A 17,435-nucleotide genomic window follows, 5' to 3' on the forward strand; every position below is an offset into this window, starting at 1 on the left:
CCTCCTAACCTGGGTGGTTGAGAGAGACAGGCTGGAGCCTTGTGTTGATTGTGTATTGGATGCTGTTGTTGGGGGTGGGGAGGAGTGAGCAGGGTGAATAGAGGAGGTGTGAAGTGTCTGAGGTGTCAGAGGTGGAACAGCAGCAGTGGGGGTGGGTGAGCCTGCAGCCGATGTTGGAGACTGCCTCATGGCTGAATCAAACCTATTAAAGAAATGATTCAGTTCATTTGCCCACCTCACATCCCTCCCAGGCAGAGCGTTCTGATGTTTGTGGCCTGAGATGGTTCTGAGGCCTCTCCAGACTTCACCAACGTTATTTTGCTGAAGCTGGTTCTCCATCTTCTGCCTGTAGCTGTTCTTCCCATTCCTTATCAGTCCCCTCAGCTTTCTCTGCACCCTTTTCAACTCCACCTTGTCTCTGGATTTGAAGGCCCTCCTCTTCTGCTTGAGGACAGCTTTAATTTCTGGGGTAATCCAAGGTTTGTTGTTCGAGAAACACCGTACAGTCCTGGTAGATACGGTGTTATCCACACAGAAATTAATATAGTCACTAATGCATGTAGTAAGGCTGTCGATGTCCTCTCCGTGGTCGTCACAGATCACCTCCCACACAGTCGACTCAAAACAATCCTTAAGAGCCTCCTCGCTCTCCTCCGACCATCTCTGTACTGTGCGGGTGGCTGGTGGCTCCCTGCGCACTAAGGGCTCATACACAGGGACAAGGTGCACCAGGTTGTGATCAGATCTGCCCAGTGGAGGGAGAGGTGATGAACTGTATGCCTCTTCAGTACAGTAAGTCCAGTATTTTATTGTCTCTGGTTGATAACGTCTCCTTCTCGGGCGACGGCGCTCCTTCCCAGCTCGACACCCCCATCTTTTCTTCCTCAGCTCGCTTGGAATGTCGAGTCTGTCCGCCGGCAGTACCGCTGTGGGACGCATCGCTAACAGCTGATCCTTGCTGTAAACAAAGGATCCCTGCTCTGGGTCCCCAGACACGGGTGAAAAAAGTGAAAAAAAACTAAGAAAAATGACCAGAACTAGCACAAAACGGTAGAACATAGTTGCAGAGTCTAATTACTAATACGTTAGTTATAAAAAATTATGAGAAGAAAAAAGATAAGAAAGAAAGAAACTCAGAATGAGCAGAACTGCTGTAACAGGCTGCCGCACATGGGGGGCGCCAGAAGAGCTTGCACTACTGCCATCTCCTGGGTTTTACTGTTACTTCACGTCCAAATCCTTAGATCCTCTGAACAGCGTCCCTCTTGAGAAGCAGCTCATTACAAAAAATAAATAAATGCTTGCTCTTTCGTCCATACTCCAGATCAGCAGGTGGCGCTAATGCGCCGGTAAGCTGACTTGCAGCGCAGTAATGGGAAGAAGTAATCGCAGGAGGAGACACCTCGGCCTGCAGCACTCAGTAGCCCGACAGTGGAAGGAAGCAGGATCCTGCAGGGGTGATTTGTGACGTTCTGTGATTTAATGGTAAGTCATGTCAAAGTTGACTGCTCGAGTGACAGTTTGAACACTAAGATGCCTTTTTGGATATATATATCGAACTGCAGTGCGTTTATACCACTACTATGAAGCGCAGGCTAGCAGCAGTAGCTCCTAGCGTTAGCTGTGTGGCTACAGTGGTAACCCACAGCTTTAGACGAAGGTAAAACGTGTGTGGCTTTCCTTCACGCTTGTTTTTAACGTTGTTTTTTTTCGCTCAGCCTTTGTCAGCGCATAATGTATTTTATTTTAGTATGACTTTCACAAAGTATGCTAACGAGACGACAAACGGCGGCATACAGCTTCTTTGTAAACCGGTACTCTTAAGCTAAACCGTAAACAAATCTCTTTGTGTTTAATGGCGATGGATGATACTTTCCGAAGCTTCTTATCTGTAATGGGGAAAACAAGAGGAAAAAATAAGTTTGCACGGTGTATTTCTTTCATAATTTGCACAATTGATGTTTTGTTGTTGTTGTTTTTTACAGTGATAATTATATTGCTTCTAGGGCTGTATGGACAAAATGATAATCACGACTGTTTTGATTAATATTTAGCACGATTGTTCTTTTGGATATAAATATTTTTATTTGATTGTCAGGTAGATAACAGTGCTTTCACATCCACGGTGTACGATATTGCCCTTAATGTGCAAGTTTTCACGTGAAAATGAAACTGATTCTCGGCTTTCGCCTAAATGCTACTTTTACACTGTGCTCCACTCCTTTTTCTCAAAACATCATTGCAGACTATCAGGCACTAATTCATCTGACCTGAATGCATCTTTTAGAAACAAAATAGGAAAACTAAAAATAAATAAATAAATATGCTATCATGGAATGAAATCATCTGAGAAGAATTCAAGGCAGACTAATCAGAAGCTTTAGTGTTTTAAAGGTTTGGAAAAAATTATTGCTTGAGGAGATAATGTCCTTTTTCCTAAAGCCTTTGTTAATCACTGTATTTATTAGACATGTAACTTGGGCCGAAAGGAGTATGACTGCATTACTGATTTCAGTGCATCTTTGTGAGCTTGGTGGATACGGTGACGCACTGTATAGACTCTCTTCTATGGACATCTGAGCTGATGTTTCCAGTAGCAACCATTGTTTTGTTTTTCCTGGCATTCTTGCATTCATATTTCTGCAGCCTGAGTGTTTTCAGCCTGTTAAATAGGTTAGTTGTCTTACTTTGCAGCACAAACAGAACTCAACAGCAGTGTTTGCATATTATGATTTGTTTTTTGTTAGTTAGTCACTGGCACTCAGCCTGAAGTATCTCAAAACAAGGGATGATATTCCTTGAGGGACAAGCTCTTTGCCACCATTGTGAATTTAATTTTTGTGTGTTTGTTTTTATATCTGTCCAATCCACTGTTCATCTTATAGCTATGTTAGCTAATTATAGTCGGTTAAATCACTTACTGCTCTCGGTCTTTCCATGCCCCAACCGCATATGTCTGAAGTTAAAGCAATTTTATGTCTGTTTATATGCTGCTCATTCATTGCTTTATAACACAAAGTCAGTTTCACTTCAGAACTATCAGTCAGTTCAGTTAGGAAGCATAAACTATTGTGAATCACTTATCTGCTTTGGTGTAAATGAAAGTGAAAATGGGTGCACTGGACAGGCAGCAACAAGATAATCTGCAATAACAATGGTTTTGCAGTTGAGCAGTGTGTACAGGTAACAGACTTGAAAGAACTGAGTCTGAAATCACTTTCATTTGCATCAAAGCAGGTGAAATTGATTCACAATGGTTGATTCTTCCTCCCTGGACAGATGTAACTGTGTAAAATTTACATTAAATATAGAAAGAATTGCATTCATAGGACTGTTGTTGTATGTAACCAATCTAGGTAGATGTTATCCACCTTATAGCTGATTTAAAAAAAAACAAAAAAAAACCTCTGAACAAGGTAAAAGACTTCCTAAACTGGGTAGCACTACATTACTTTGAACCAGTGGAAAAGACACATTAAACTTTGACAAAGACCTTGATGCCAAGATTGTGGTGTACTGCTTTGGATATGCAACAGAGGCTGCACTGTCATCTGAGGTTACTTGTCTAACCAGGTCACTCAGGCTGCTTTGTTTTTATCAGCATTGTCCTTTGGTGAAGATGTTTATTGATTATAATTTTACTGGTGGTGATAATCAAGTGTGCTTGTAAGGGAAGTAGGTTTTTTTTTTAGTATCAAGAAAGCTGTTTGATTGTTACTGATTCTAGACATAGTGTACAAATTGAGTAGATAAAATACCTTTTTTGTGCAAAAGATAAGCAAATGCCAAATAAAAGCCAACAATATACAGAGATTTCCCCGCCATTTAAAACCTGGGCACAAGGGGTGGGTGATCTGATCCATGGTTCAGTCTTCCTACTGTGTGATTGCAAATAATGAGTGCCATTCCCAGCAAAGTAGAGAATGGGATTAATGCTCACCAATTAAAGTAGTATTATTTACCCTCAATCTACAGCACGTGGTGTAATAGAGCTTGTTTGAGGGAGGTTTTGTTTTGTTTTTATACACAAATGAATGATTTAGGTTTCATAATTAATATCCATTAGTGGGTAGCTATTAAATGAACAACTAAGACTGTATTACAGCTTAACACTATCCTGATTTTACTAATTTATTCTTTTTTAAAAACCATTTTTTAATAAAATGGCACACATGTCTCTTTACCCTTTCACTTTGCTCTCCCTCACAGTCTTTCACCAACAAACACACTTGGTGGGAGGAGATTCTTACAATTACAAAATTCATTGATAATCAAACTAACAGACAGAAAATGCCTGGCTTTTATTTATTTTTTCCCATTTGATAATGATGAACCAATGAAGCAGATCCACAATCGCCCATTTATTTTAAAGACTGCAGACACTTCTGTCTTTTAGTGTCACTTGTATGCAAAGATTAGACAAGAAAATAAAATTGCAATGAAGAACATAATGCTAATATTAATGTAACGCCTTAATTGGGAATCAAGTGAAAAATCACCTTCATTGGCAAGCTTTTGCTGATCATTCAGCCATTATTGTTCCCTGAGATCATTATCTAATGGCAGAAACGTATTGAGCACAGTGCTTATACATTTTCATGAAGTGTGCAAGTCCATTTTTGTGTTCATAACGTAATCCATGAGCATCTATTGAAGATGCCAATACTTTGGGAAAAGGGTGAGCATATCTGTTTACTGCTAAAGAATGTAATTGTTAATTATATACAGGGTGAACATGCATGAAAAGGTGCTGTTTACTTGATTTTTGGAATATCATCATGTTCATTTTTCCATTGCCTCTTGTTACCAGCTGAGCCTTCCCACTTAGACTACTTCCAAGTCCTCCTCCCTGAGTGTGACCTAGATTCAGTGGGGCTTTTATTGTCGGTGCTGAGCTACAGTCTTTCTTTGGTGCGTGTGTGTGTGTGTGTGTGTGTGTGTGTGTGTGTGTGTGTGTGTGTGAAATGTTGACACAGACACTGTGAAGTGCACGCAAGTGGGGTGACTGTCACTGTAATGTTGTCTTGGGTGGTTCCAGACTGTGTTGAGTACAGTGTTTGCTGGTCCAGAAAGGGAACTGTTCTGATCAAGCAGCAGTATGACAATGTCTCTTTGCTTCTCCTTATAACTGCAGTGTATCCACAAGGTAAGTGTTAGTTACCGGTGACCGGCTTGAGTAAAATAATGAGCCAGAAACCAGAGGTTTTTTTACCATGATGAAAGCATGGATTTTTTAAAGTTAAAAAAATGTTGTTTTTTTTTTTTTACTTGTGAAAGTAAAAAATAAACAGTGGGAAGTAGCAGTAGTTAGGCTTGAATTTAGTTGTAAATATGAAGAAGTTCATTTTTGCGTGTAAAACTTAGTGCTAGCTGTTGTGATGCTTGAGCAAAGTTACCCTAGTGGTCACTTTGAGAAAACAAACTAAATAAATAGAAGTGAACATCATAAGGGACTAGGCAGTTGTGTTTTTAGATGCTGTTTTTTAACTGGAGCATTTGCAGCCTAGGATAACCGCCAGGACATTACGAAACTCTAGTAAAGTGAGCTACGTCTGCGCAACATTTTCTTTTTATGCTGATACTTGACAGTATCAGCCACTTGGTGTACTTGACCTTGGTTATTCCCATTTTGTTGTTGGGTAACATGAATCCAGGCGTTACACTAAATATTCAATTAGTAGCTTCTGTTAATTTTAATTTGGTAATGACTAAGGCATTTAATTTAATGTGCCTCTGCTGCATCAAGGGCAGTGTCCAGTCTGCAGAGTAAGGTCTGCACTGGTGCCAAGATGGGTCTAGATTAGAGCAGGGCGATATGACCAAAAATATTTATCACGATATACATTTGAAAATTTGCGATAACGATATAACTGACAATATAATTGACACTAGAAAAAATACTTTACCACTCCACAACTTTATTAGTGCAAAAAACCAAAACAAAACATGAGTGTAGTTTTACTTAAACAAGCAGCTGTTTTTTATGTGCATTAAAGTTATATAAAAACTTAACAGTGCAAATGCAAATTCCTTGCTGACAGTTTAACCAAAAGCATTTCCAGTAGAAATTGGCCGACATATCCTCAGCATAACCAACAAAACTTAAAAAGAGGTTATACACACAAAATACGGTAATATTATGTTGAAGCACAGTACGTATCCCTCTGCGAGGCTCCCGACTACGGTAGCCGTAATGCTCCGACAATCCATCAAGTAGGGCTGTTCGATATAACGATATATATCGGATGACGATAGAAAAACGTCTATCGTTTCATTTTACGCTATCGTTTGTTTCGTGGTGTCACAAAATAAACTGTTTACGGCAATATTTTTTCATTATTTTGATGGTCACTGTAGTGGCTATATTAATTTCCTAAAGTTCTCTCTTTCTCTTATATTTAATATAACCACACTACAGACGGACAAGCGCTTGTTTTTATGCGTTGTCATTAGCAACAACGACGGTAAAACCACCTCGTGTCCGCTTGTTTATTTTCCACATAAACCTTTCACAATAAAGCTCAAGATCCTGTTGAGACTTTTCAAAATAAACGGAATCACGTGAAAGATGCAGAGTATTTACGGATGAGAAGCAAAAAAGAGCCGTCAGGTGCTAAAAAATAAACCTTAGACTCAAACGTTAGAACAGGCTTTTCCCCGCAGCACGCTGTGTAATAAATACTCACAAAGAAAACGGCGGCCGTTACAACCTATGTCTAAAAATGTATCGTTTCATGCATCAGTTAAAACACTCGACTCCAGGTACGCGACGCCCAGCTGGAAACACTTCACGCAAGTCGAGCTGCCCGACATTCACAGAATTTACAGAAAATGTTACATTTTTGTGATTTATATCGTTATCGGATGATAGATGTCTTAATATCGGGATATGAGATTTTGGTCATATCGTACAGCCCTACCATCAAGCGCTGCGGGTTCGTAGCTTAGCAAAGCCATACTAAAATATTTAACAGATTTTCGAGTGCCGTGTACCACATAAAATCGTTTCGAGCTCAGTAAACACAACCAGAATTCATACATAAGGCACACGGGATTATAAGGGGCACCGTCGATTCTCAGAAAAATCAAAGGATTGATTTTAAGTGTGCTGTATTTTCCAAAACACACGGTAATAACGACGGCCCTCTAGCATGCGCTACCAAAAGTAGTGCTTTGTTGTGTATCTGATGGATGAAAGCCAAACCAGTTCCACACCACTAAAGTTGCAGCATTTTTACAAACTAATTCTGGTTCATCCGTTTCATTCAACGATCCGCTTTCACCCTTCTCGTTCTCCGTCGCCGCCATGCTTTTTCTGCCATGTGCGTATGAAAACAAAGGCACTGCGCATGTGCGTTTTACCCACATTCTATAGAGATATTTCATTTTCTGATCGTTGTCCAACATTATACCGGTATTACCGTGAACGGTATGATATGGCCCAGTCCTAGTCTAGATTGATGAAATGATGCCTACTTGATCATCATGCAAGATACTGTTATTCAACAAGATGAGGGCTGGAATTGGGAATTCTAAAAGGGCAGATGGCACAACTCAGTGACAGGCTATAAGCGACAGCCTAAGGCTAAAAGCAGCCTTAAATGTGATCTGCTACTGCGTTTTGAAAGGTCAGTGACACCAAGAAGCTCTAAATTCTGATAATGTACAGAAAAGACACTGATCATTAGTTCATTGACTTGAAAACTTTAAAAACATTACTTTTTTTAATGTGCAGATTAAAAATTGTTCTTTATGATCCTTACCGATCCCTGAAAGGAGTCACTTAAGGTGGTTTGGGCATCTGACAAGGATGCCTCCTGGGCGAGGTGTTCCGGGCATGTCCACCAGGAGGAGGCCCCGGGGCAGACCCAGGACACGCTGGAGAGATCCTATCTCTCGGGTGTTCCCCGGACAAGCTGGAGGAGGTGGATGGGGAGAGGGAGATCTGGGCTTCTCAGCTTAGGCTGCTGCCACCGCGACCCGGGCCTGGATAAGCAAAATAAGATGATGGTCCTTAAAAGACTTTCTTTCTTGTGTCTGTGAATACTGCAGCACCCACCCTTAGCAGACCTTTCCTCTGCTGGCCCCCTCCAGTCACTGGGAATGTGGGACGTCTATTCCCTGCTGGTTGGTGCTAGGTTTCATCAGTTGTAAAGAGGGGGCTGCAGCTAAAAGTCACGGGTGCTCATAGTTTGCATGGAACAAACTGACTTGTCTCACCATTAATTCTCCAAACTGTAGTAAAACTTAAAGTGAAACGCGAAACAAAAATGTTTGCCTTAAAAGTAAAAGTTCTCCAGTGGCGGTCACATTCAGTATCACTACTTGTGGAAGCACTTTGAATTAGTTTGCAGAGGAGTTGGTGTCTTATATGCAGACAGAAATGATCACGTAAGGTTTTCAGCACTGCACACCTTTTTGTGACCAATTTCACACCTTCAGTTACCAGCAACCACTAACAACTGGAGAATACACATTGTTCTGTCAGGGTAGGTGTTTGCGAGATGGTCACAGACCAGTGACTTGGCCTTTATCACTGGGGACTTATTCAGATAGCTTTATCCGATGCACTGATTGAATATAGTCGAGCTCTGAAACATTTTGGCAGTTAATGCACAGTTAATTGGTAATTGTGCTCTGGACTGCAGGTGCCGCAGATGATTGGTCATTTCTGTTACATGTCTTTGAAGTCTACCTGAAAGGCGCATGGATAGTTGGTGTGTTATAATGCAAGTCTCTGTGGTAGAGTTCACATGTTTGACTAAAAAACTTTCACACACATGGACGCTTACTGTCTGACACAACTTGCGTCATTTGGACCTTACCGGATCTATTGATACAGAATTTATAATAGGTGTTTTAGGCAGGTTTAACTTCTATTAATCATTATTTTTTGCCTAGCGTAGATCATGGGAAATGAATTCTGACTTGCACTACTTGTCATACAGTTTGAATTTTAAACAAACTTTGGAGTTAGTTGTTTCGTAATACTTTTCTTTCATCCCTCCAGGTCCTAATCCAGCATGGAAAAGCAGAGGAGTCAACATGCATCTTGTAAAACACATCTTTTTCAAATACCAGGGTGTTGAGCAAACCCACTGATGGCCACATGGAGACCAGTTTTCTTGGTGTCTGGATAGTTTTACTTGTACATACCGGTTAAAAAATGATGCCATCTGTACATGGACAAAATCATTTCGTAATGGAGAAGCAGAAGTCTGGAAACAGTGCGTCTTCAGCCAATTCAGCTGCAGAAATTAACTTCATCTGCACTGAGTGTGGTGACGGATTCAGTCAATATGCTAATGTATTGGCACACATGGCAGTTCATGGACCTTTGGAGTCATTTTCCTTTGATGGCTCATCTAACGGATTTGAAGTCCCCCGAGAATATGTGCTACAAGAAAATGGTACACTGACAGTTGTGAATGGTTTGACACAGTCACATTCTTCTTTGAAGCCAGTATCTCCTGGAGTTTTGCCATCACATTCACATTTCCCATCCTCTGTAAGGCCAGTATCTCCAAACGTAAAATCGCAGCCTGCTCCTTACAAAGAGGTATTCAGGCCAAGGCCGTCAGATGTGAACTCAGACAAGTCTCGCCAGGGACATTACCGCTGTGAAATATGTAACAGATCATTTAATAGCTTGCAGAGTTTACATCGTCACCAGCAATATCGAAACACAGAACGAGGATACAAATGTACTTTGTGTTGCAAAATCTTTGAAGATAGGCAGGATCTCAAGAGACACCTCCATGACCACTTAAATGAAAGGTTTCACTGCTGTCGTCTTTGTGGTAAGCGATTCCTGAAAGCAGATGCACTGAATGCTCACCAGAAAGAAAATCACCCTATTTCCAAAGGTACAGCTCTGGGTAAATCTGAGAATAAGCAGGAAAAAAAGCTTGAGAAAACATATCCTTGTAAGAAGTGCAAACTGAATTTTTTCTGGATGTCAGATTTCCAGACACATTCCCTCTACCATTGCAAGGGGAAAGAACCTGATGCTTTATTTGAATCTGAAATCGAAATTGACATTGACATAAATTCTAAGGACCTACACAATGTGCAACTTGAAAACTGCCATAGTAATGGCACAGCGATTGATATGCAGAATGGGGAGACTAAAATCTTTAGGCATAGTAGCGATGACAATGACTACTCTTTCACACCATATAGATGTGGTTTATGTGGGGATCGTTTCCAGAAGTTAGCAGCTTTAAAGGAACATCATCTCACACATCAAACCCAGGAGGAAATAGATCAGATGAATCAAGAGTCCCAAAAACCTTTAAAGCAAAGGGTCCAACCTAAAGCCAGACGTAGAAGAGGGGGTAATCCAAATGGAAAGCTCCATCCATGCAAGCACTGTCATCGTGTCTTTAATCATTCTAGTAGTTTATCCCGGCACATGAGATACCATAAAGGTACAATGCACACATGTGTGTTTTGTGGTAGGCATTTTCCTCAGCGCTGCGATTTGAGGAGACATGTAGTCATGTATCACAAAGCTGAATTGGATAAGAAGCCAGGTTTAAAACACTTGTACACAGCTCCACCAAAAGGTCCTCCATATACTTCTCTTAGTAATAGTGAGAAAAACATGAGCCCTCTTAACGAAAACACCAAGAGCTCTTCTGATTATGAAGCTGTAGCTTCACCTGAGCAGAATCAAAATGATAAACAATCAGGAAAAGCAGGTAGAGTTAACTACAAATGCCAGGAATGTGGAAAGAGATTTGGGCTGTTATGTGTGTACCAACGGCACTTGCGTTACCACAAAAAGGAGCCCAACAAGTGTCCCCAGTGTCCAGCTCAATTTAGGAATTCCTCATCCCTTGAGCTTCATCTTCAGAATCACCCAAGCACTGAGGAAGTGAATGATGCTGGACAAACATCTCATGGCACTGGTACTAGTGTGGATGCTGTCTTGGAAAAGGGTAATGCAGAGGACATAGAGGATGACTATATGGACCATACTCAAAATGATAAAGGAAGTTCTTCAGAGGCTGTCTATGAGTGCACAGAGTGTACTGAGACATTCTCATGCTTGGAGACGTTCCTTCAGCATCAGACTTCTCATGGTTCAGAAAACAATGGGTAACTATCCTGTCAGACGCATTTTTCATTATTCCTGCCAACAATTAAGCTGTAGAGAGTTGAGTGTTTTTGACTTTAGAATGCATCTAATTGGATAACTCTAAATATGGACTGTAAAGTTTGTTTGTGTTGGTCATTTTATATAAGTACTTTTATACAATTTCCATTGGCATGACATGAAAAGTATGTTTGGTGAATTTCAGAGATTAAACTTGGAAATGAAGCACAAGTGGAGACCATACCAAATCAGTTCTTCATTAAAATCATCGTGAAAATGGGTTACAAATGCAGTGTTTGCCTGTTATGGCTAGAATGCATATTTATTTTAATTATTCTGTCTCAAACTATTGTTGCAGTTGAAAGTAAATATGTTGTTTATTCCATTGTATTTTTAATGGTTACCTATGCTGTCAGTGTAAGTCAAATTGCTGCATTCATCTTTTACTTGCAAAAATGTAACTTTTTTTTAATAGTATTTTAAATCTTATGCATACATCTTTATTTTGAAAGGATTGCATTGTCATTTAGTAAGGTAATTGTGCCAATAAAGTTGTACCAAGAAATAACTCAAGATCATGTTTTGCTCTTCAAAAATCTGTAGTTATGTTTTTGTTTTTTTGGTGGGTTTTTTTTTTTTGCATTACTTAAGAATTATAGTATCTAAGAAACCACTTCTGTTGAGGAAATATCGACACTTGTCTTCGAAAGTCGAAAACGTTATTAGTTGACAGCAGGTCACAGTGCAGTGTTAAAACTAGGGAAGTTCCTGGTTACTTTAAGTAGAAGAACATGAAAAATCAGGCAAACTAATCTTAAAGTAACAACACTCAAACTGCCAAAACTAAGCATAATTAAACTTAACCATTGTGCTGACAGTTAGTATGTTTAAGAGCCATTTAAAGCTGTCAATCACATTGTTCACAACATTGCATATACAGTGGCTTGCAAAAGTATTCGGCCCCCTTGAACTTTTCCACATTTTGTCACATTACAGCCACAAACATGAATCAATTTTATTGGAATTCCACGTGAAAGACCAATACAAAGTGGTGTACACGTGAGAAGTGGAACGAAAATCATACATGATTCCAAACATTTTTTACAAATAAATAACTGCAAAGTGGAGTAATGGCATGCGTAATTATTCAGCCCCCTGAGTCAATACTTTGTAGAACCACCTTTTGCTGCGATTCCAGCTGCCAGTCTTTTAGGGTATGTCTCTACCAGCTTTGCACATCTAGAGACTGAAATCCTTGCCCATTCTTCTTTGCAAAACAGCTCCAGCTCAGTCAGATTAGATGGACAGCGTTTGTGAACAGCATTTTTCAGATCTTGCCACAGATTCTCGATTGGATTTAGATCTGGACTTTGACTGGGCCATTCTAACACATGGATATGTTTTGTTTTAAACCATTCCATTGTTGCCCTGGCTTTATGTTTAGGGTCGTTGTCCTGCTGGAAGGTGAACCTCCGCCCCAGTCTCAAGTCTTTTGTAGACTCCAAGAGGTTTTCTTCCAAGATTGCCCTGTATTCGGCTCCATCCATCTTCCCATCAACTCTGACCAGCTTCCTTGTCCCTGCTGAAGAGAAGCACCCCCAGAGCATCATGCTGCCACCACCATATGTGACAGTGGGGATGGTGTGTTCAGAGTGATGTGCAGTGTTAGTTTTCCGCCACACATAGCGTTTTGCATTTTGGCCAAAAAGTTCCATTTTGGTCTCATCTGACCAGAGCACCTTCTTCCACATGTTTGCTGTGTCCCCCACATGGCTTGTGCCAAACTGCAAACAGGACTTCTTATGGTTTTCTGTTAACAATGGCTTTCTTCTTGCCACTCTTCCATAAAGGCCAACTTTGTGCAGTGCACGACTAATAGTTGTCCTATGGACAGATTCCCCCACCTGAGCTGTAGATCTCTGCAGCTCGTCCAGAGTCACCATGGGCCTCTCGGCTGCATTTCTGATCAGCGCTCTCCTTGTTCGGCCTGTGAGTTTAGGTGGACGGCCTTGTCTTGGTAGGTTTACAGTTGTGCCATACTCCTTCCATTTCTGAATGATGGCTTGAACAGTGCTCCGTGGGATGTTCAAGGCTTGGGAAATCTTTTTGTAGCCTAAGCCTGCTTTAAATTTCTCAATAACTTTATCCCTGACCTGTCTGGTGTGTTCTTTGGACTTCATGGTGTTGTTGCTCCCAATATTCTCTTAGAAACCTCTGAGGCCGTCACAGAGCAGCTGTATTTGTACTGACATTAGATTACACACAGGTGCACTCTATTTAGTCATTAGCACTCATCAGGCAATCTCTATGGGCAACTGACTGCACTCAGACCAAAGGGGGCTGAATAATTACGCACACCCCACTTTTCAGTTATTTATTTGTAAAAAATGTTTGGAATCATGTATGATTTTCATTCCACTTCTCACGTGTACCCCACTTTGTATTGGTCTTTCACATGGAATTCCAATAACATTGATTCATGTTTGTGGCTGTAATATGACAAAATGTGGAAAAGTTCAAGGGGGCCGAATACTTTTGCAAGCCACTGTATATTTTAACCAAGTACTCCGTCACACATTTCTATATAATATATTCAGCTACATCTCCAGTAATTATGTTGTCCCATGGTTGGAGGTACTCCAGTTTGGTAGTCCTTTTTTGGCTTTGCCCCAAGTGCTAGTTGAGGTGGCCCTCCAGAGCAGAGTTCCACCAGCTATGATAGTTGTGCTGAGTCAGTGTGACCATTAGAAGAAAGACCTTCAGAAGAGGCAGCTGAATGATATGAAGGACCTCAACAGCAGTAGTCTGGTCGGTCTGTAGGTAGACAAGTGCAAGACTTAAAAATGGGGCAAGGGGCAAGGACTAGCAAAAAAAAAGAAGCACAATAGTGAGTGCAGTGTTGAAGACTTAAAAGGCCCATTATGGTTATTGCACTGGTCATGTGGCACGCAAATGGTGATGCCACTATTTAGTCCACTGCTGAGAGCACAGGTACTCAATATTCTGAACCATAGGTATGGCCACTCAGACAAAACCTCTACATCAGTGCCAGTATAGGAGTAGAAGTTGTTGAAATCAGAAACAACAAAACTGCAGATTTTTCTTTTTAAAGTCTCATCTTTTCAATCTCATGTAAGACCTGGGAAACTCTGAGCTTCTACACTGATGGCGATAAAAATTGACACAATCATACACTCGTGGTTTTTGTCAATGGATATACAGTCACTTTAGCCATGCGTCGTTATTCAACAACAGCAACACTAGGGTATAATGGGGCCCTAAGGTGATGTATCAAGCCTAGAGCAGGTGCTTGCTTGTGTTTTCAGGTGGGAAGGCAAGGTGTACTCTGCTTTTGTACCCCAGGATCAGTCAGCACAAACTTATATTCTAATGTCCAGGGCCATTGATGGCGGAACATTTGGCAAAAATCAACAGTGGTGCATGCCATGGACAAGCAGATGGCAAACTGAAATTTCAATCTGAGCATTCAACCTTCGCACACTACTTGTGCATGTCAAATTGAGAACATTGTGATTTTTAGCCACTTGAACCAAAATGCAATTCAAGTTGAATGGCCACTGTTCTGACACAGGTCCTGTATGAATCACAGATGCACCAATGGGAAACTAGTAATTGTTGATTCTTGCAGGAGCACTGTAAGTTGGAGTACTGTTGCTGGTTTTATAGCTGGCAGGACTTTAAAGTATAACTTCAAGCTAAAAACCTTTTAACTGTGTGAGCGGTGACTCACTCTTTGTTATTGCCATGGTAAGGCATCCATTGCCAATCTATCCACAATTCACTAGAATCACTACTCTTACAGTATTGATCAGAATTTAGTGAAACTTGCACACATGGGAAAATGGGGGTTTTATGGATCAGCGGCGGTAGCGCGTTGGCAGTCAGACTGTCTACATGCCTACCTATGGTACAGCCGATCTTTTGGCTACTCTTGCTTGTACTGTTGTTGGTCCATCAGAGAAGAGGGGAGGTATAACATGTAAACAACTGAAGAGCTTCTCTATAGGCAAATGTGTCAGCAAAAGACTCAGCTACAGTAGTAGCCTTGGTCACACAGGTCTAGAGATTGGACAGAGACCCCGTGGAAACCTCTAGTCACAAGGGAAAGATGTCATTCCCAACCAGCTGCCAAGTGGTTGTTGGAGGGAGGTTAGTGGCTGGCAACAGGTGAAATTGGTCGCAAAATGGGTGTTGTACCAAAAAAATCAATGTGAATGCTTTGTTCACAAGCAGATTGCCTGCAATTTGCAAGGAGGTCACTGATTTGTCAACACTCACTATTTACTCTCCAAGCGGTAGTGACAATTGAAGAATTGAACTTTGCATCAAAGTTACAGTTTCACTGCCACTTGGCCAATTTCATGCTACGGACTGCCAATAACTTCTAGCAAACACTTGGATCATAAAATGAATGAGCTACTATGTCATTGATATTCTGATTCTAAATTTATTCCTCTTCCATAGACAGTAACAGTAGTGAAGAGTACTTATCCTTAGTGGTTAGTTGCAGTTTGAGTTTGCTTTTTATTGCATTTACCACGTTTAACTTCTCAGGCAGTAGTTTGCCTCCAAGACGCACCCTAAAGAGATTTGAGCCTTCTTGTTCTTAAGTGCTAAGCCTCACTTGCTTACACAGCAATATAAATATTGCCAATGTTAAATAGTCCAGTGCTTGTTGTGAATATTCATCTGTTTTCAAAGACCTTGAAAAGTAGAAGCTACACTTAGAAGGAAAAATAAGTATGATCCACATTCTCTTTTGAAAAGCCATGGACATTAGCGTTAATAACTTCAGGGATTAGACTGTCAGTCACTTAGATACTTAGTATCCTTAACAACACAGAGGAACATGCTCACCAATCTTTACATAGTTTCATTCTCAGGAACAATTTGCAACCTTGATTCACATACTGGTAATGGATGCCCAGAGACTAGAAGTCCTGTGTGTGCTGTGATTGACTCTGGGTTGCTTTTAGAGTAATTATGTTGACTTTCTCATCAGGCCTTGGACAGAATGATCAAAATGGCTAATTTTGCCTACGAACTTTTACGCTGGGCACTTTGTCACCTACCCTTATTTAGATGAATTCTTCATCTAGTCAAAACTAAATTGTGAACACAGCTTTTTCACGTGAGCATGACAGCACAACCACATTTTAATACAAAATTAGACCAATACTCAACTACTAATGAAGGACATTCTGAATTTGACCTCTGGATACCTTGGAATAGAGTTATGATCCTGTCACAAAGAATGTATTAGTGGAAGACATACCATTGTAGTGATGGATGATAAATGCTCCTTCTGATTAAGTTTACCAAAATTCCTTGTACATAAGACAAGACCTGTATGAGATCTCTAAAGAAAATTGTAAGTAATACAATGTCTTTTTGTCTGACTGTTTAGACTGGGAGGTGTACAAACAAATCCAAATTCCACTTATCCTTTGATTAACTGAATGTTGGGCGATCAAATATGCGCTGTACTTCAACTGTTAATATCAAGCATCTATCTGTGTTGACCCATAGAATCCTTTCTGTCTGCGCGTTGTCATAAGTAGGTCAATGCATTCTTACAGCCCAAAGGAACTAGGAAAGGCTCAGAACTACAGATGACTTGTAATTTAGTATTAGATATGTTGTCAGTAAATTATGAAAGACTTTTATCTTAGTAGTGAAGTTTTTAATGGGTACAATTAAAACTCTCACTTTAATTATAGTAATTAGATTATGAAACCTGAACATATCCATTAGGTCCATTCTAGAATGCATTATGCTGGTCAGTGTCAAGAAATTTACTATTTAGGCTTTGGCTTTTGCACCATCTGCACAGGCTGTGTAGATGGCGTCATTGCTGTCTGACGTCCCTATCCAACCCATACAGTCTTCTCATCAAGTATGTGTGGTCAGTCATTTTTTAAACGCATGCTGCGTTCACAGCAGCAATGGTCCTTCGCTGTACATATTGGCCCAACTAGGGTGTAAAACATATCTATCTCCTATACTGTTCTCAAACTTTAATACAATAGGAATTAATCCTGCAAATGCTATGCAGTCTCTCACTCGCCTTCCACCCACACAGGAGTAGGAAGAAAGAAATTCAGTCCTGGACATATCCCTCAGGACCAGTCTGGAGAGAGGGTGAGATGCGTGGTCATTCAAGGCTAATAACACTATATCCAACAAGGGTAGGGTCAGCACCTTCAACACCAACCAACAATGGACAAACAGAGAAGAACATTAAAGACTGCAGTTTTTCACAGTCTACCAGATCAACAGTGTGGTAGCCCAATTGGATTTGTTCGGGTATGCC

General features: G+C 40.6%; 1 protein-coding gene across 2 annotated transcripts; it reads left to right on the forward strand.

The window, feature by feature from the left end:
* The first annotated feature begins 1,222 nt into the window (after positions 1-1,222).
* Positions 1,223-11,669, forward strand: si:dkeyp-84f3.5 (zinc finger protein 2 homolog). Of its 2 annotated transcripts, none has more exons than XM_005464898.4 (3): positions 1,223-1,485; positions 9,011-11,103; positions 11,307-11,669. In XM_005464898.4, the coding sequence occupies exons 2-3, from the start codon at positions 9,167-9,169 to the stop codon at positions 11,311-11,313; spliced, it is 1,944 nt and encodes a 647-aa protein (XP_005464955.1). In that variant the 5' UTR covers positions 1,223-1,485; positions 9,011-9,166; the 3' UTR covers positions 11,314-11,669. The 2 variants fall into 2 exon arrangements, with proteins under 2 accessions (XP_005464955.1, XP_025767510.1); XM_025911725.1 differs by lacking the exon at positions 1,223-1,485 and adding an exon at positions 4,983-5,146.
* Positions 11,670-17,435: the final 5,766 nt, after the last annotated feature.

Source organism: Oreochromis niloticus, linkage group LG11 (genome assembly GCF_001858045.2).
Source record: "Oreochromis niloticus isolate F11D_XX linkage group LG11, O_niloticus_UMD_NMBU, whole genome shotgun sequence".
NCBI lineage: Eukaryota > Metazoa > Chordata > Actinopteri > Cichliformes > Cichlidae > Oreochromis > Oreochromis niloticus.

What these genes read in the sequence shown, in the direction of transcription:
- si:dkeyp-84f3.5 (XM_005464898.4), top strand. Translation starts at nt 9,167, where the DNA reads ATGATGCCATCTGTACATGGACAAAATCATTTCGTAATGGAGAAGCAG.